This window comes from Nyctereutes procyonoides, unplaced genomic scaffold (assembly GCF_905146905.1).
Source record: "Nyctereutes procyonoides isolate TBG_1078 unplaced genomic scaffold, NYPRO_anot_genome, whole genome shotgun sequence".
NCBI classification, from domain to species: domain Eukaryota; kingdom Metazoa; phylum Chordata; class Mammalia; order Carnivora; family Canidae; genus Nyctereutes; species Nyctereutes procyonoides.
In genome coordinates, this window is record NW_026575160.1 from 22,368,891 (window position 1) to 22,388,901 (window position 20,011).

Consider the following 20,011-nt stretch of genomic DNA (forward strand, 5'->3'; position numbering starts at 1 on the left):
CCAGATGTATAGGAATGAAGAGCTGAAACTGCAAGAGATGAACAAGTACATAAATGTGCAGGGATACACTTTTTTTTTTGGCAGGGACACACTTTTAAAGGGGCAGCTTCTATAAGGCAAGATGGTACCTGAAAATCGCACACAGTACCTGTAGATGCCTTGAACCCTGGATAACATGAAGGGAAATCATAGGGACATGAAGGAGGGACAGGAAGTCAAGTTAAAAAATCTGACCCAAGTTTCAGGATTACTCAAGAATCATCTCTATGACTTTTTTATTTTTCAATTGTGGTATACTCTCTTCAAACAAAATCTTTCCCAAAAGCATCACAAAATGACACAGGTCAATACAAGCTGTGCTGTTGCCGACCTGAACGTGGAGAACCCGGAAGCACATTGCATACCCCTCACCCCAAAGCATTTGAGAAGGATTCAGCTAAAAAGCTGAAAATCATGCATCTCTCTCCATCGTCCTTCCTGGACCTGAACCTGAGGCATAACAGGTGTTATGTCTTCCCAAGTGTTTGTCTGGTGTACAGGTAAGAGAGATGATCCAGTCCCCTTGCCCGCCCAGATGGCCTATGATAACTTTTTTTCTGAGTAGAATTGGGCTCTATGTCCTTATATGGACAGGATGGAGTTTGTACTTGGAGCCATAAGCAACACATCTCATCCATCCCTCTTCTACATGAAATAACTTCCAAAGGTTGGTTAACACCTATGAGACTGTCTTTCTGTAGATTTCCATCTGGGCAGTTTCACCAACCACCTGCTTGTGTTCTGTAGGTACATGAAGGTTTATAGAGAGAAATAATGTATCCAACAGAGAAGAACTGGTGACCTGCTAGCAGTGCACCTGATGAGCAGGTATTACTTAGATAGAAGTTACACTTCAAGCCAAGAGAGAACATAGAACCTAGACAAAGAGTATCAGGAGTAAGCACATGGACCAGAAGGCTAAGCACTGAGGCTGGGACAGATTTAGAAAAAAAAGGAGAAAGGCATGGCATCATGAAGGAAACAACGCATAATCAGACAAGGGGGGAGAATCTCAGAACCGCAGTTAATGAAGGGAAGGACGGGGTTTCAAGAAGATAAGAATGAGTAGCTCTGCAGAGTATAACCAAGAGAGCGAGGCCAACCAAGGCAGAGTGAAGACCACTTGATTTAGCAAAGCAGAGGGCACTGCTGCCCTCAGACGGCAGCTCCAGGGAGAGGAAAGATTAAGTAGATACTGATGCAACAAATATACTGACAACATGTAAATCAACTTGGAATTGAAAGGGGCACCTGGGTGGCTCAGTGGTTGAGCATCTGCCTTTGGCTCAGGGCATGATCCCGGGGTCCTGGGATCGAGTCCCACATCAGGCTTCACACAGGGAGCCTGCTTCTCCCTCTGCCTATGTCTCTGCCTTTCTGTCTGTGTCTCTCAAGAATAAATAAATAAAGTCTTAAGGGGATCCCTGGGTGACTCAGTGGTTTAGCGCCTGCCTTTGGCCCAGGGCGTGATCCTGGAGTCCCGGGATCGAGTCCCACGTCAGGCTCCCGGCATGGAGCCTGCTTCTCCCTCCTCCTGTGTCTCTGCCTCTCTCTTTCTCTCTCTCTGTCTATCATAAATAAATAAATAAATAAATAAATAAATAAATAAATAAATAAATATTAAAAAAAAAACTTGGAATGGAAAGACAAAAAAATAAAGCACACACCAGCAAGAGAATTCATAGGTCAAGAGAAGGGTCTCCCAAGGTAGGAATAGAAAAGGTTATTGGTGAACTGCCAAAGAGACGAAAGTTGGGGCAGACCAAGCACCCTGGGAAAGAAGCAGGACCACCCTTCCCTCCTCTGCCTGTAGTGGGGTTGCAGAGGAGGAGAGGGGACAAAGGCATCACGGCTGTTGTCAGGAATGCTGGTGAGGGGGCAAGGACTGGAAGAAGGGATCATGGAGAAGTGCTAGGGAGCCCGTGAATGTTCCATAGCGCAAACTGGCTGCATGTGCAGTTAGAGCTCTCCCCTAGAATACAAAAAATAGTGAAAGGGAATAAAGGGGAAAGGAGAAAAAATGAATCGGAAATATCAAAAAGGGAGACAGAACATGAGAGACCCCTAACTCTAGGAAACAACCTAGGGGTGGTAGAAAGGGAGGTGGGTGGGGGATGGGGGTGACTGGGTGACGGGCACTGAGGGGAGCACTTGATGGGATGAGCACTGGGTGTTATGCTATATGTTGGCAAATTGAACACCAATAAAAAATAAATTTATATATAAAAATAGATTTCTCCCCTATTGCTAGATGGTGCCTCCCACCCTAACTCTTCGGTTGTCCTTCCTAAACATTAAGAACATTAGGTGGAGGGCAGCCCCGGTGGCTCAGCGGTTTAGCGCCGCCTTCAGCCCAGGGTGTGATCCTGGAGACCCGGGATCAAGTCCCACATTGGGCTCCCTGCATGGAGCCTGCTTCTCCCTCTGCCTCCCTCTCTCTCTCTCTCTGTGTGTGTCTCTCATGAATAAATAAATAAAATCTTAAAAAAAAAAAAAAGAACATTAGGTGGAGAAAGGAGAATGCAAGGGAACTGTCCATGGTGAAGAGCAGGTAAAAAGGAAAACCAGTGCATCTCATTTTCTTCACTTTAAAAAAAAAAGATTTTATTTATTTATTAGAAAGAGAGCAAGAGAGGGAGAGATGAGTGAGGTGGGGGGGCAGAGAGGGAGAGGCAGGCTCCCCGCTGGGCAGGGACCCCCCACACACACCCCCAGGCACTGCGGGGCTGGACCCCGGGATCACGACCTGAGTGGACGCTCCCCGACTGAGCCACCCGGGGGGCCGCATCTCATGCAGTTGTGCTCACACGCGCAGCAACCAGGGCAACCAGGCAGCCTTCACGGAGGGAGCCCTTGCTCTGAGCCAGGCAACGTCCTTCATTGTTTTCACGCATCCACGCATCTCCCCTCGTCTTCACAACAATGGTCAAAGTGGAAACTGATGATGTCAGCTTTACAAAGCCAAGGTACTGAGGCTGGAGGAGGGTACGTGGGGCTCAGGTGTGAGCACCCCGGGCTGAGGCCCCACTACCCCTGGGCCGACCCCTGGCGGGGAGGGCTCCAGGTTCTGGGTGGAGGAGTGAGACTGCTCAGCCACAGGAGGGAAGCACGGGTGGGCAGCAGCCCCTCGGGCTCCGTGTGCCCCCCACGGCTGCCCCAAGCGCCTCTCGGAGGGTGAGCACTCAGCCACACACCGCACAGGCCACAGCAGAAGCGCGAGCGAGCAGCTGCACCAGCTCACGTTCCCATCCACAGGGCAAGAGCCTTCCCCGTCCACATCCTCCCAGCACTGGCTCTTTCCCATCTTGTTAATTTTCACCCTTCTCCCTGGTGTGGTTCTCATTATGGTTCTCATTGTGGTTCCGATTGGTATTTGCCTGATGGCAAGGGATGCGGAGCACTGGATGAAGAGGCTGTGGCCTCTGTATACAGTGGAATGTTCCTCAGCCATTAGAAACGACCAATACCCACCATTTGCTTCGACATGGATGGAACTGGGGGTATTTTGCTGAGGGAAGGAAGTCAATCGGAGAAGGACCAATATTACATGGTCTCATTCATTTGGGGAATATAAAATATAGTGAAAGAGATTAAAGGGGAAAGGAGAGAACATGAGTGGGAAATATCAGAGAGGGTGAGAGAACGTCCGTCATGTTCCCTAACTCTGGAAAACAAACAAGGGGTGGTGGAAAGGGAGGTGGGTGGGGGGTTGGGGTGACTAGGTGATGGGCACTGAGGGGGCACTTGACAGGATGAGCACTGGGTGTTAGGCTAGATGTTGGCAAATTGAACTCCAATTAAAAAACATACAAAAAAAGAACAAAGAAGCCGCGAGTGAGAGCCAACACCTGCTGACAGCCACCAGGTTGGTACCGCAGGCTCTACCTGTAAAAAAGCCCTTAGGGGCTCCTCCTGCCAGAGTGCAAACACAGAAATGGCTCCTCACAGTTTAGAAAGAAGACAAAGCAGTCTTCCCCGTGCAGACATCCCCCTGAACCACAGGGGCATTGTTAAAGCAGGGCTGGGCAGACATGATCCCCCTGGTCAGGAAGCTTCCTCTTCCAGTTAGTCATAATTAACCCTTGACCCACTGATCAAGGACGGATGGTTCTCTGGGCACTAGAGAAGCAGCACTCCAAGGTGAAACCATCTACAGACTCATGCATGACTCTTTCTCATGAGCTCCTGGACCATGAGGTGTTGCAGCCCCCGCATCAAACTCACTTAGTGCTCATCACACAGTGGACGAGGGGCCCCATCCCTGGCCAAAGGCATCCATCCCAGCTGGGCTGGGACTATGCATTTTTCATCAGCTCCCTAGGTGATTCTTGGGCACACTCCAGGTTGAGTCAGAACACTGGTTTCAGTTATCAGAGAGTGACAACACAAGTGGAAGGATACTCAAGGTTTTAGAAGACCACAAGACAGCAATGCCCAGCCCAACTTCCAGAAATAACCTTTTAGTGGCATAGTAGCCACTCAGGCTAAAATGGAGCAAAGAGCCTTCTGAACAAAGGTAACACGCCATAGGAGAGAGGCAGAGGCAGGGTTTGTGACCCTCACTGAAGAAGGCAGAAATTAGAAGAAAACCCAAGTCACGATCATTCCTCAAGTCTTCACTGCATGTGCAAATACACTTCCAATCCTTGTGCCAACTTCAGACTCAAGAAACAACACCTGACACCATCAAGAAAAAAACACCTGACGCCAGGACTGCCACTAGTTTCTTGCTCCAACTTCAGCACCCGTGGGGTGACCAAGACCTGGGATTCTAACTCTTTGGGTGGGTCTCCATAAGGCGATGCCCACAATTTAGCCAACTGTTTAAAAATTCAGTCTGGAGTGTAAATGAGGCCTGGCTTTGTGTCCTGCTTCGTTAACTGGCAAATCACTTCCACGAACCTCAATATCTGCGTTTGTAAAACCAAGAATAACACAAGGAAACATCGTGTGCCTTCTGATACAACGTCCCAAGAAGGACACGACAACATGTTTCTGGCATGTCACCCCAAAATGCAAAACCTGGGAGGAAAACATCACAGAAACTCAAACAGAAGGGCATTGCACAAAGCTGTCCTGTGCTCCACAAAACTGTCAAGGTCACAAAAGATAAAGTCTAAGGAAACTACCAGATCAATGGAGACCCAAAGGGACAGGCCAATAAATGTAGTAATACATGATCCCGGAGGGATTTCGGACTGTAGGGAGAAACACCTATAAAGGACCTTATTGGGACAACTGACAAATCTTGACTATGGCCTATGGACTTTGAATTAGATGATAGTTTTGAACTAATGTTCAATTTCCTGGCTTTTATAAAGAGACTATGGTTATGTAAGAGAATGAGTCTGTTCTTAGGAAAGATGCACTGAGTATTTAGGTATAAAGGCGGGCGATGCCCCTAAATCACCCTCGGATGGCTCAGAAAGAGGATGTATATTAAAAGGAGAGAAAACGGATGAAGCCTGTGAAGCAAAATATTAATAATTAAAGAATCTGGATAAAAGGTAGCCAGAAGTTCTTTGTACTATTCTCACCATTTCTCTGTTTGAAACTGTCCTGATATTAAAGTTACTCCTCAAAACCATCAGGCCATGAAATAACAAGGAAAGACTGAGAAACCAGCAAAGGCTGAAGGAGACCGAGGAACCATGACGACTATATTACAGTACAGTTGGCGTTCCTGGATTGGATCCTGGAACAGAAAAAGGACATTAGTGGAAAAACTGCTGACATCCAAGTAAAGTTTGAAGTTTAGTTACCAGTCATGTGCCATGGTTAATTTCTTAGTTTTAAGAAATGTACCGGGTTATATTAAGATGTTAACGTTAGGGAAAACGGAGGGAAGGGTATATGGAAGCTCTCCATATGATCTTCGCAATCTTTTCTGTAAATCCAACACTGTTCCAAAATAAAAGAGATGATTTTTAAAAAGTATCAAGGCGCACAGCAAAGGCCATCGCCGAAGGCAAGAACAGGACACTGACCTCACAAACCTCTAAGAATGTGTATCAGGGGCTGCGGTCTTACAGCAGAGGTTCCCAAACACCTGGGGCCAAAGAATGAAAAGGAAATAATTCCCTAAACCACTGACCTAGAATCTCTTGGCATAGGGTCCCCAAGAACACTTAAGTAAGTGCCCCAGGTGATCCGGATGAGACTCAGACTTGGGCAGCAGGTATCCAGCTCAGCACTTCTCAAACTTAACTACCCACAGGAATCCCCTGGGGACCCAGCTAAAACGCAGATTCTAGGTCAGGAGGTCTTGTGGGGGCGGGGAGATTCTGAGACTCTGCATTTCCAGTGGGCCCCCAGGTGAAGCCCGGACCAACTGTCCTCAGCCACAGAAGGCAAAGCCACAAGACGGAGGGGCCCAAGCCCACGACACTGGAGCATCACGCCAGCCCAGGACCACCACGTGGATGTGAGAGGACAGCTTCTCTTTGAAGCCGTTCGTTCTCTCGGTTGTAGCCGAACCTAATCTAACTATATTTAGTCCACACCAAGTAGTTCCAGACATATTTTAAAATTCAACTCCTATCCTCTTCTTGAACAGCACATGAAAAAGGACATCTGTTACCTGACACAAAGGTAGAGAAGACGACCGGGTGGGCTTCTCTATCTGCACGGGTTGCTTCTAGAGCCTGGCAAAAACTACCCCACAGAGCAGTTAAAATGACAATGATGAGCTGGACTGATGACACCTTTTCTGACAACAATCCTAAAATGTTACCCTTTCTTACATTCACTCTCAAGCTCAACTAATTCTGGTTTGACCTTTATCATTTATTTTAATGAGTCTTTTGCATCCGCACAATGCCATACAACTCTTGCAATATTCTTCAACCAGATAATAAAATCTGACCAGGGGCAAAGAAAAAAAAAAGTGTAGATCATAATCATAAAATAGTATTGAGGGCATAAATACAAAGTGGAGTTGCCATGGTACCCTAATTTTGAAAATGTCAAAAGCCATCTAGATGTCTACATTACTTGCCTTATGAAACCCTAAGTGTACATTAAGTCTCAGCCTTGTTTCCCCCTTAAATCATTTGCTCTGCAATGACATTAGCAACTTTCCTGAGATAACCTGTAATCAAATCCAACCAAAGCTATACCCAAAGACTGTCCAGATCCAAGGTAAAGGATGCCTTTAAAGGTCAGGGCAGGGATCCCTGGGTGGCGCAGCGGTTTAGCGCCTGCCTTTGGCCCAGGGCGTGATCCTGGAGACCCCGGATCGAATCCCACGTCGGGCTCGCGGTGCATGGAGCCTGCTTCTCCCTCTGCCTATGTCTCTGCCTCTCTTTCTCTTTCTGTGTGTGTGTGTGTGTGTGTGTGACTATCATAAAAATTTAAAAAATAATAAATAAAATAAAATAAATCTTAAAAAAAATAAAGGTCAGGGCAAAAAATAAATAAAATAATAATAATAATAATAATAATAATAATAATAATAAAAAGGTCAGGCCACGTAAAAAAAATCTTCTGGATATTTTTTCATTCAGTAAATATTTATTGAGTATTTATTACATGCCAGACAAGACACTAGACACGCAGCGCATTTTACACTAATAATAAAATCATAATTGGTATAATTGGCTGGGGTGCAAGAGTGAGTCCTTCGATACCGAAATAATGATCTCATTATCAAGCTGTTAATATAATGCACTTGTTGGCTTCTGCAAAAATCGAAGGGGAAAGTGAGTCAGAAAATCAAGTTTTGTGTTGCCTGTAATAAGACAATCTGCACATTTTCATGAGCCCCTGCCAGGCAGGGCTGGGACAGCCTCCGCCGCGTCCACCGCGCAGAGCCCAGCCCACTGGGCCCTCCCGCCTCTCACAGCCCCAGACACAAGCCCTGTATTGACACGGTCCAAGGGGATGTTGAACGAGCATAAAACCCCCATCCATCGCCACTGCATGTGGTGCAGAAATCACACTACACTGCAACTATTATTGCACAGATTTTTCAGCACAGACACAGAGAGCAAAGGGGGTGGGGGTGGGGGGTGGGGGAAGAGCTATCCTAAAGTCCGGGAAAATTCCCAAGCAGAAAAAAAGCCTGAAAATAACCTGCCCGAAAGACAAAAAAAAAAAAACAAAAAAAAAACAAAAAACAAAAAACTGGCCGCGGGCATCACTGACCTGATCGATTTCCATGAGTTTGGGGTAGGCCCCCGGCCACTCGATGGCCACCTTGACGATGTCCGCGGGGGCGGCATCCTGAACCCGGCGAGCCCGAGGCTGGCAGGACCCGGATCCGACGGCCGCACGTGTCTACACCTAGCGGGGAACGACAGACAAAAGGAAGAGAAGTTGCTCGGTGCCGATGCAGGGCGAATTCTGCTTCATCACTTCCTGTTTTCACTGGTGGTTTAGGTCTGAGGAACGGCTCCGGGTGCAGGAGGCACACGGGGCACCGCCGCCCCGCCCCGCCCCCGCCCCCGCCCCCGCCCCGCGCGGAGGGGAGCGCGCCCCGCGGTCCACGCGGCCGCCCCGGCCCCGGCCCCGGCCCAGGCCCAGGCCCCAGCGCGGGCGCGACCCCGGGGCACGGCTACGGCTCCGGCTCCGGCTCCGGCTCCGGCTCCGGCTCCTCCCGCGGGCTCCTCGCGCTCAACAGTCTCCGGAAGAGCAGATTGCCCAGGAAGCCAGGGCAGGAAGCCGCGTTTCTTTCAAGTGTTTTCTGTGTCACCAGTGGAGCCCCGCACTGATGCAACCAGGATGCAACCAGGATGTCGTGAGCCAGGAGACCTGCCCCGGGGTTTGCACACCTGCACACGCGCGCTCGGTGCCGTGTGCCCGAGGCCGGTTTTCTGTGTCACCAATGGAGCTCTGCACTATAGCAACCAGGATGTCGTGAGCCAGGAGACCTGCCCCTTGGTTTGCACACCTGCACACGCGCGCTCGGTGCCGCATGCCCGAGGCCGGTATTCTGTGTCACCAATGGAGCTCCGCACTGATGCAACCAGGATGCAACCAGGATGTCGTGAGCATGGAAGGAGACCTGCCCCGTGGTTTGCACACCTGCACACGCACGCTGGGTGCCGCGTGCCCGAGGCCGGTTTTCTGTGTCACCAATGGAGCTCTGCACTGATGCAACCAGGATGTCGTGAGCAAGGAGACCTGCCTCGGGTTTGCACACATGCACACGTGCGCTCGGTGCCGCATGCCCGAGGACGGTATTGTGTGTCACAAATAGAGCTCTGCACTGATGCAACCAGGATGCAACCAGGATGTCATGAGCAAGAAGACCTGCCTCGGGTTTGCACACCTGCACACGCGCGCTCGGTGCTGCGTGCCCGAGGCCGGTATTCTGTGTCACCAATAGAGCTCCGCACTGATGCAACCAGGATGCAACCAGGATGTCGTGAGCATGGAAGGAGACCTGCCCTGAAGTTAGCACAACTGCACATGGGCACTCAGTGCCGCATGCCCGAGGCTGGTTTGTGCGCTGCGCCGTCGGGGCACAGGCAAACCCCGAGGCAGAGAGGGCGGCCTTCCCACCCAGACCTTGAATTCTCCCCAGAATAAACAGCGTGGCTTTCTCGAAGGAAGATGATCCCCAGCAGCCTCTCCCAGATTAGCCCGGTTCTCTAGGATGGTTGTTTTAACGTAGTATTTTCCGATGGGTGAGATATTTATATGATGCGAAACATAAATGTGCGTGTGTGTGTGTGAGAGAGAGAGAGAGAGAGAGAGAGAAAATACAGTGTAGCATCTCCCTCCTCTTACAGTTGCACATCCCCCCATAGCCACGTTTACCCCTATGTCTCCAGCTACCCAGTTCTTGCATGTCCCTCCAGAAAGTCTTCGAGTGTACATAAGGCAGACGAAAAATATATTACATTTCCCGCACCCTTTCTTTATAAAAAAGAGGCAGCATTCCATACCATTTTTTTTTCACGTTGCCTATCTTCTAAATCTTTGGATATTAGTACAAATAAAGCAGCCCGGCTCCTTTTACAGCTGCATAGTAATTCTCTATATGGAAGTCTCCTATAGGAAGAGTTAGTTCTCTATTATCTGGGTGCTCGAGTGATTTCTTACTCTCAGCTATTACAAATGAGGCTGTGGTGCGTGGCCTTACGCATGCATCATTTTACACATGTGCAAGTACCTCCTTACAATAGCTCCACAGAAGTGAAATTGGTAGGTCAGAAAACATATGTACTTTCATTTTATTTTATATTTTTTTAAAGACTTATCTATTTGAGGGGAGGGCAGAGGGAGAGAGAGAATCTTAAGCAGACTCTCTGCTGAGTGCAGAACCCAACTCCTGGCTCCATGTCACCACCCATGAGATCATGACCTGAGCCGAAACCAAGAATCTACTGCTTAACTGAGTCACCCAGGCATATGCAGTTTTACATTTTGATAGCCATTTCCAGATATCCCTCCATAGGCATTGCACCAATCTGTACTCTCCCCTCACAACCCCCAGCAACGGATGAGGCTGCCTATTTACACACAGCCTCACCAATAGACTGAACATTTGCACACCTGACTCACTGAAAAAAATATACCACATGTACTTTTAATGTGTGTTTCTCTTACTGTGAGTGCGGTTGAACATAAAGAGGCAAAGTCCCATGTCCACTTTTTCAGTGAACTGTCCAAATCTTTGGTCCCTTTTCTATTGGGTTCTTGGTCCTTTCTTCTTAGAAATGGATCTGTGTATGAAGACTCTGATCAAACATGTGCATTTGGCTCTTTATCAGACCAGAGTAGGCCTTGTCAGTTATCACCCCCATCTCAGTGGCAGCTGAACATCACTGAGATGATGGAGACAACGGACAATAATGGCCACCTGGACAACACCGACAGTTACGGACATAACTAACTTCGCCAAGCTGACAAGTGTAAGAAATGAACCAAAACAAAACTGCTGCTCCTTTGGCCAAGAATCATGAGGGAAGCCTGCTGTGAAGCCAATCGGTGCTAACCAGCGACAGCAAATCTACAAAGCAGTGGTTCTTTTCAACAATTACTGAGCCCTACCTATTCTGTGCCAGGCCTGTTCTCGGTGCTGAGGATACAGCAGCAAATCCAGATGTTAGATGGCTCAAGGAGCAAAACCGAGAAACAGAGAAGGAGCATCTGAAGCACGTGATCGTATCTGCATTTGAGAGGCAGAAGTGTAATGGTAAGTAGAGAAATCAGGGAAAGCTCAGCTCTGCTGAGAAGGCAGCATTTGAGTAAAGGCTGGTGAGAAAAAAAAAAAAAAAAAAAGGCTGTTGAGAGGTGAGGATGTGAGCCAGGAGGAGATCTGGAGAAATCATGTTGAAGGCCAAGGAAACAGATAGTGCAAAGGCTCTGAAGTAGGAACAGGCCTAGCATTTTCCTGAAACAGGCAAGTGGCTGAAACCAAGTAAGGGCAAAAGTAGTTCTAGTAGCAGCTGGGTCATAACTTGAGAGGTTCATTCACCACACAGTTGAGTCCCTAGACCCTCTTGGTTTATGAGTCCTAAAGAAGAAAGTTCATGTCTGTGCTCATCTATTCAGAGTGTAAACTCGTACAACTTTCCAGAGGTCCTTTTGGCAAACTACCAAAAATCTTACAGTTTCTCCAAGTTATTTTACTTTTCCAGAATATTTCCTCAAGAAGTAATTATTCACTTAACCTTAAATGACAATGCTATTTTGGTTATGATTCCCAAAACTTGAAAACAATCGAATATTCTCCAACAGGGATTTGTTAAATAATTATGAAGTCTCATACATGCAAATACAAGTAGACAATCTGTATTGAGGCTTTTTCTTCATAGTCTGCACCGTCTTTTACTCACTTGAGAATTCTATGAACCATGTATTATGTCTATACCACATCATCTCAATTCAGGATCCAGATCAGTTATACACCTTAGAATAAAAACTAAGAAAACAGGTTCTAACGTGGAAATAGACTGTGTAAATATCAGGTAACACTATTCAAAACAAAGAATACACCATCTTGAGGGTCAGGAAAATTCAAAATGAAAATTAAAATGCGTTTTGAGCACCCTCTTCCCACCTCTACACAAAATCGTCTAGAATTACACTAAAAGGGGTCATCTAACCTAACCCCCCAGGAATCAAAAACCCAGGGTGTTTTACTTCCCCTTTAACTGGTATTTATTTCTCAAAGACTGTTGAGACAAAACCTGTTGGACAGGTGAGAGTACAATGATGTGGCTTTCCCTGAGTCTCCGTGGAGAATAAGAAAGCTGCAGTGTACAAAGGAGCCTTTGACAAAGCCAAGAGTCTCGGGGGAAACCCCTGGGAATCCACTTGACAAGTCCAATTAGACCTCATCAGCATTGCCCACACTAACAAACAGCACAGACGGGGCTCCCTCGGGGTAGAGTCAGGTGCACAACTGCAGAATGAATAATCCAGTCCACATCGTTAGCCTCAGAAGTCCACATTTTATCCTCTTGAATTTATATTGGCATGAGGAACAGTTAATTCTCGCTCATCAGAGCCACCAGCAGTAAAACTGAGCCTAATGTTGTCGGAATTGCCCAGTAAATATAAGGTTCATAAATTTGTGTAAACAGCCTGATATATAATTCTTATGCAAACTAAAATTTAAGACCCTCTAAAGGGAAGTCTCTGCAGCTGGCTAGACACTCCTCCAATCATTCTGTCTCGGAAGGTAACTCTTGAGTCCCTGGAGGCAGCTGGGAAATGGATGGAGAATTCTACAATGTCCCTGCTTGCCTGCTGATTGGTTTCCTTGATTCCAGTTTTAACTGGAAGATTCTACAACCTTAATATGCATGTCAAATGGCTTGTTGATTGTTGAGTGATTTTAATGAGATAAGAGGAGTCACTTTTTATTTGGGACTTAGTTACTAAGTCTGCCTGTCAGTTAGATGTGGCTCCATAACCCTTGAGCAAGTTGAAATTTTATCATTCTGCTGAATGTCTCCTTCTTAGCTGTGGGCCACACATGTTTCCAAGACAACGGAGGGAAATCACTCTTAATTCCATCTAGAGGGACGCCTGGGTAGCTCGGCAGTTAGGCGGTTAATGCGTCTGCCTTCGGCTCAGGGCGTGATCCTGCGGTCCCGGGATCAAGTCCCACACATCGGGCTCCCTGCATGGAGCCTGCTTCTCCCTCTGCCTGTGTCTCTGCCTCTCTCTGCGTCTCTCATGAGTAAATAAATAAATAAAATCTTTTTTAAAAAATCCGTCTAGAAATCTGTCTCTACACATTGTTCTTCGCCCAAAGTTCTACTTATCTCTGAGTTTGAAGCCATCTCACTGTTACATTTCTACATCTTTTTCCAGTCAATTTGATTAGGTCTTGGATGCATAAAGTTCCCAAATAACCTGATTTTTTCCCCTTTAATTTCCCATATAGTTTTTGCTTTCAAAATATAACAGCTATAGATAGCTTTAAACCCTTTTATCATATTTCTAGTCTTTGTTACACCAGCAAACCCCATTAAAAGAGGGGGAAAAAAAAACAAGCCTAAGAGGACATTCCTATAGGAGCTGTGTAATGGAAAAACTAACACACTTGCCTGGGTGAACTGTGTGCCCCATGGTTGCACTGAAAGGGCCTGACAGATGGGCCAGTAGAAGCCAAAAGGCAGATCAATGGGGAATAAATACTTAACAGCTGGATAAATTATCTGCATCAACTCCTCTGTCCCTTCCTTCCTCCGCAGGAAAACTGTCCTCTGCCCCACTGGCCATCATTATCTATTGGTGGCAAATGATTATAATGATTATGGGAATACTGGGGATAGAGAGTTTCAATAACTTCCTCAAAATATTTACATACTCCCGAGGTGATGGAGGCCCCTTCTAACATGATTGTCAGCTACTGTGGTCCCCTGAAAATTCATATGTTGAAGACCTAACCCCCAGTACCTAAGAATATGAGTGTATATCGAGATAGGGCCTTTAAAGAGGAAATCAAGTTAAAATGAGGTCATTAGCATGGGCCCTCATCCTATCTGTCCTTATAAGAGGGAATTTGGACACAGACAGGTACACAGGGACAAGCATCCGAGGACACACTAAGAAGAGGACCATCTACAAGCCAAGGAGACAGGCTTCAGAAGGAACCAACGGTGCCAACATGTTGATCTCAGATTTCCAGCCCAGAGGACTGTGAGACAATGTTTCTGTTGTTGAACCCATCCAGGCCACGGTGCTTTGTTATGGCAGCCCTAGCAAACCAATATAACACTGAAGACAGAAAGCATAAAGAAGAAGCTGATGATTTCTCACAAAATGCTTAAAATTCCAAAAAGCACCATAAAAATTTAAAAATAAATGATAAAACCATCAAGAAAATATCTGCAACAGCTGTGACTTAATCTAGTCTAAATATCCTTAATAATGATCTCCTATAAATATATTAAAATAAAACACTTGCAGAACCTAAAAAAAGGAAATAAGGTAAACCACGCAAGAGGAATTGTATGATCAATAAATACCCCAAAGATCACTCTTAACAGTAATAAGAGAAATGCAAATCAAAACAGCAAATCAGAGGCACCTGGGTGGCTCAGGGTTGACAGTGTGCCTTTGGCTCTGAGCGAGATCCCAGGCCTCGGGCTCTCCACAGGGAGCCTGCTTCTCCCTCTGCCTGTCTCTGCCTCTCTCTGTGTGTCTCTCATGAATAAATAAGATCTTAAAAAAAAAAAAAAAACAACAGCAAATCATACCTTTGTTGTCTATCATACTGGCAAGAAATAAACGTTTATTGACTGGTGAGCATGTGGGCAAAATGACACTCTCATACATTGATGCAATCAAAAAAAAAGCAAAAACCCTTTAAAAATAAATAAAATTAATTTATTTTTAATCCACAAAATGTAGGGTAATAAATTTGTCTATGAGAAGAAGATCTGTTCTCATGAAACCACTAAAGCAGAGTTTCTTAACCAAAGCGCTACTGACGTTTTGGATCAGAGAATTCTTGCTCATCCTTGGCGCTGCAGGACTTTTAGCAGCATCCTTGGCCTCTACCCAGTATTAGATGCCAGTTACACAATCAAATGATTGCTTAGAAGTTGGAGACAATCAAAATGTCTCCAGACCTTGCCAGATGTCCCTTAAGAGACAAAATCATCCCTAGTTGAAAAGCAGGTCACTAAGGTTACTGATTCTAATCTTGCTTTTCAAAAAACGTATTACGTAAACCAACTTTACAAAGTGGACAGTAATAGTCATAAATACATTATTTTAACTGCAAAAAAAGAGGGAGATGAGATGTAGGACAAGATTCACTTGAAGAAATTTAAAAAAATTTTTTAAGTTGCTAAAAACAGGGCACCTGGGTGGCTCAGTGGTTGAGCATCTGCCTTGGCTCAGGTCATGATCCCAAGGTCCTGGGACCAAGTCCCACATCACGCTGCCCACAGGGAGCCTGCGTCTCCTTCTGCCTATGTCTCTGCCTGTCTCTTATGAGTAAATAAATAATATCTTTTTTTTTAAGTTGCTTAAATCAACAGGAAAGAGAATTTATGTAAAAACATGACAACCCTGATACCACTTGAGGACAATTTTGTATCCTTTTACTCTAGCACGTCTTCCCTCACACAGAGCTCCAGAGAACTCTTGTAGCTTTGGTTTTGGTCCATCTCATGAGCTTTCCCACCTCTCCTCTCCAGGTATCAGGTCCTGCCCCACAACCAACAGTGGGCATGTGTGGGGCTGATGACAATACCCATCTCCCTGGCAACAGTGATTGACTAGCCCAAGGGACAGACACATGATCCAAGCAACTCAATTTCTGCGGATTGCTCTATGAGGCCTGGAAGGGAAGAGTTCTCTCTTTCTGGGGGGAGTTGTTTGGCAGCCGTCTTCCCTCCACGGGGGGGGGGTGACAAACCGTCTGCGATAGGAAGGAAGGGGGCAAGGAGAGACAAAAACAAGCAGCCAAGAGAGAGAGGAAAAGAGGACAAGAGTCCTCCCCGTGCTGAGTTCCAGGCTCCTAACACTTTTTCTTCCATTCTCTGAGCTCTCCTAATACTCTTCTTAGATATATGAGCCCATAAATTCCCTGCTATGCTAAGTAAATTTGAGTTAGGTTTCCATCACTTATAATAGAAAAGCTTCAAACTAATACATCAATCCTATCATATCTGTTTATTGCCCCAAGTTATAATCTTGCCAGTCCCTTAGAGAGACAACTGGTACACAAAACACTGAAGTCACACAATCTAACCTTGGAGCTAAACAGGAATGATATTTTATTCACCAGTTCTAGGGCTCAGATACCTGCAATGTCCACATTTCTGATGGAGCCTTCAGTGCCTAGAAGCTACTTTTCCTCTCCTGGCTTGCAACCAGGAGTCATGCAGGCATTTCAGGAATTAGTCCTGGCCTGGCATTTCCCACAATACTACTTCCTTCAGATAAGTAATGTGATACAACCAAAAAAAAAAAAAAAAAAAAAAAAAGCAGGAGAAGAAAAGGAAAGAAAAAGCTAAATCTCTTGTAAAACACTGAATGAAATAATAGCTAATTATGGAACCAACTAGTTCACGTACCATATACTTTTCATAACGACCTTATGAAATGGGTACTGTTACTAAACCATTTTACAGACTAGGAAACTAAGATGCACAGACACTGAGTAACTTGTCCAATATCTCATATCCCAATGTGTGTGGAGACCCGCCAGGACTCAATCCACATCTGTCGGATTCCATCGCCCATGTTTTTAATCACTATACCACATTTTTTAAAAGGTTCCTTTACCATAGGACGTTTTGGACTTTTAATGTAATATATGTGTCCTGTGAAATTTTCCTCTGCAATACATAATATTTCCCAAATGTGTCTTTCTAGAAAATTCTTTTTTTTTTTGTTCTTCCATGGAGCATCTTGTGGCACCAGTTTCACATGGGACACACTTTGGGAAATGATGTTTTGAGACTACTCACCTCCTTTGTTTCTCAGGAAACAAAGAAGTGCTGAATAGTCTTGGCCAGATACACAGTGGAAAGTAGCAGAGAAAACTTTTTCCTTTCGTCCCATGTTGAATTATCATCACCTGCATCTGTGGGATTATCTCCAGGAAAGGAGCCCAATTCTTTTGAGTAACTCTTTCCAATTCACATTGGACAGTAAAAAAAAAAAAATTCAATCAGCTATAACTTCTACTGTGCAAACAGGCAGAAAACAAAGAGCAGAAGAAACAGTATTTGTTATTTGTGAAAGCTTGAATCCCAACATCTCCCTTCCTGCTTTAAAACTCTAGATGGTGACTCAGGGCCTATCTCACATGAACTTCCCACAGGCTGGCTCCTGCCTGCCTCTGAGCACACCAGTGCCCCCCCCGCCCACAAACTGCACCCCTGTGCCCACCCCCAAATACACTGGCCACAACTCTAAGTCATGGCGAATACGTTTTTTCTTTAAGATCTCTGACAGTCCTTTTGCAGTGGCCATGGGTAAAGCTACATGGAGAAGGCAAGGCCCAGACTGGCCAGGTCAGGATTCGTCTCCAGTTTGCCATGCTCTACTGAGTGGAGGAAAGGCACCGAGACAAGTAGTGGCTTTCTTTCCTCCTCAAACTGCTGGCCATTTCCTGGGCATGGCAAATTCTTGTGCCTCCTGCCTTTGTTCATAATGTTCCCTCTCCCTGCAATGTCTTTCCCTTCCACCTTCGGGTTGGCTTCAAAGAGTCCCACCTAGGCTTCAAAGCCAATCTCATGTGCCAGATCCTCTGATTTCCCTGACCCCATAGCCGCCCAAGCTGAAAAGCAACTGCCTCGTGTGCCTTCTTAGGTGCCTGCGATGCATCTACCAGAGCACCTTTTCATACTTGATGCTATTAGTTTGAGGCCCCCTGCAAGGGTGGGCATCATATATCTTATTCATCTCGGCATCTCCAGTCCTGACCAGATGGTGTGGCGAATAGCAGCTCAGTAAATAGCTTTCAGACAAGTCAATGAATAAATGAATGAATCATTCTTTCCTTAAAAGCAAAGTCAGAGACTTAAAAAAAAAAGTGAAGGATCACTCAAATCAATGATGCATTTCTGAAATCCAGAATTCCTTTCTCAGAAAACCTCCAGGCACTTCTTCAAGCAGCAGCTATTCATTTGTCCCATTGGACGGGAATAGAAATAGAGGCGCCCAGAGGTGAGAGCAGGGCCTACTCTAGATTGGTTTTCCTCCTGGAGAAATTCTGTCAAAAACAAGAGGAGACAGGAGCTGAGCTGCTGGTTCTTTGCCCTTCACTAGGAGCTCTCTTGCACTTTGGGAATCAGCATCTCAACTGGAAAGTTCATTATTTTACAAACTAATGCACACACTTCCTCCTTTATTCTGGTTTTGGGGTATTTGCTTTTTGAATTCCTTCTCAGCTGTTGTAATGCCAATGATTGTTCCCCTCCTGCCCCACCCCCCAGCTCCCCCCAGCTCCCCTGCTCCCAGCAGGCAGGCAAGCCTTGTCACCCGTGATGTGGCTGACATTCCCCAGTGGGGAGGCAAAGCTCAGGCCCGGCTCTCTATCTCAGAACCCAGACTCGAGGCCACAGGAAATGCTGGAGCATTTCCACCATCCTGTGAGCCAAACACTCAAAGTTTCCAAACCTGCTGATCAAAAAACAATATGTGAAATTTCTTTCTCCCTCTCTCCAGCAACAGCCGAGCTCTAAAGGCCACCCTAGGAAATTCGATTGCATCAGATGAGCAGCCAGGGCTTTCTGCGGAAGGCAGAGTGCTGGGCTGTGCCTTCACAGGCTGCCACCTGACAACTCAGCACTGAATTAGTCATTCTGAACGCACACAGAATGCAGCGGCGCACACGGGACGGTCCTAGCCTCTGCCTTTTTCTCCCCGCTTAGGTCCACCCGGTTTCATTCTCCAGATGAGCACGAGCTGGTGAGGGAGTGAGGTCAGAGGGCTGCTTGGGTGTTAAGCCAGGTCCTGCCGTGTCCACAGCTCTGTGACTTTGGACAGTTACGTAACACGTCCAGCCCTCAATGTCCTCCTCTGCAGCCCTGGAGCAAGCCTGGAACCTGTCTCATAGGATGTTGTGAAGACTAAATATATAAGGCAATGAAAACAGAGCCTGCTAGGGTAGTATTCATAAAATACCAATTTAGCAGGCATGGGGTACCCGGGTACAGCCCCCTCTAGCCCCCCTAGTGAAACACACAGAGGTCCCACCGCATGGTGGTTCTTTTCCCCTTTAACATCATAAACAGAAGGGGACACAGTGTTCTGACGCTAGAGGGGAATGATAACTCAGCTCCAAGTCCAGGGATGTTTTATAAATAGGGACATTTTTTCTTTTTTATGGGTTTTGAAAGATGAGCCCAGGTTTCTAGGCAAGTGACTGACTAGGTTGGGAGGAATTGGAAGGGGAAAGGTCATGTTAAGAGTCTGGAAGGATCCACCTGCCTTTCAAAGGCAGAAATGCCTGAGCAGATAACCCGAGCAGATGGAGCATTGCAGACCTATTTTCTCTGCAGACCTATTTTCTCTCCTGACCCATGTCTCGCAGGAAAGGTCTCTAAGTATAGGGAGGGGACTCAACTTCTCAATCCTTTGTCTCCAGGAAGAAATAGGTGTAGTCTTCAGTTATGAGACAGCTAAGAGTCCCTTGAGAAGAATGGAAGAGGTGCTCTCTACCCAGAGAGGGACCTGCCCCACTATTACTGCACAGCTCCCCAGCTGTATGTCCCTCCAGCCCTGCGGAGTGACTTCCAACCTCTCCGTCTGAGGGGTTGATCCATCCAGCTGCCCCCCCTTAACCGAGCTGTCCTTCCAAGGAAAACACTGTGCTGTGTTTTCCAAGTGAGTAGCCCTAAAGTGCTAATGTTCCACCCAGGAACTTGACAGAGGGGAGGCACTAGGGGCCTGATGAGCTTGGCTTGCCAGACCTGGGCCCGGCTGCTCCCCAGAAGCTGGGGTTTCAGTAAGGGCTAACGATTACCCAGCACTTCTACTGCAGCACCATATCCTGGCTCTAAACAGAACTTTGAAATGTTTCTCAGGAAAGTTTCTGTTAGAA

General features: G+C 46.4%; 1 protein-coding gene across 5 annotated transcripts in view; it reads right to left on the minus strand.

Moving 5' to 3' along the window:
- The window catches only part of ELMO1 (engulfment and cell motility 1), a 523,965-nt gene that overhangs the window by 420,553 nt on the left and 83,401 nt on the right, over positions 1–20,011 (minus strand). For all 5 annotated transcript variants that reach the window (XM_055314755.1, XM_055314756.1, XM_055314757.1 and 2 more), the window contains exon 2: positions 8,185–8,322. In XM_055314755.1, the coding sequence (XP_055170730.1) occupies positions 8,185–8,199 (15 nt within the window). In that variant the 5' untranslated portion in view covers positions 8,200–8,322. The remainder of the gene's footprint in view (positions 1–8,184; positions 8,323–20,011) is intronic.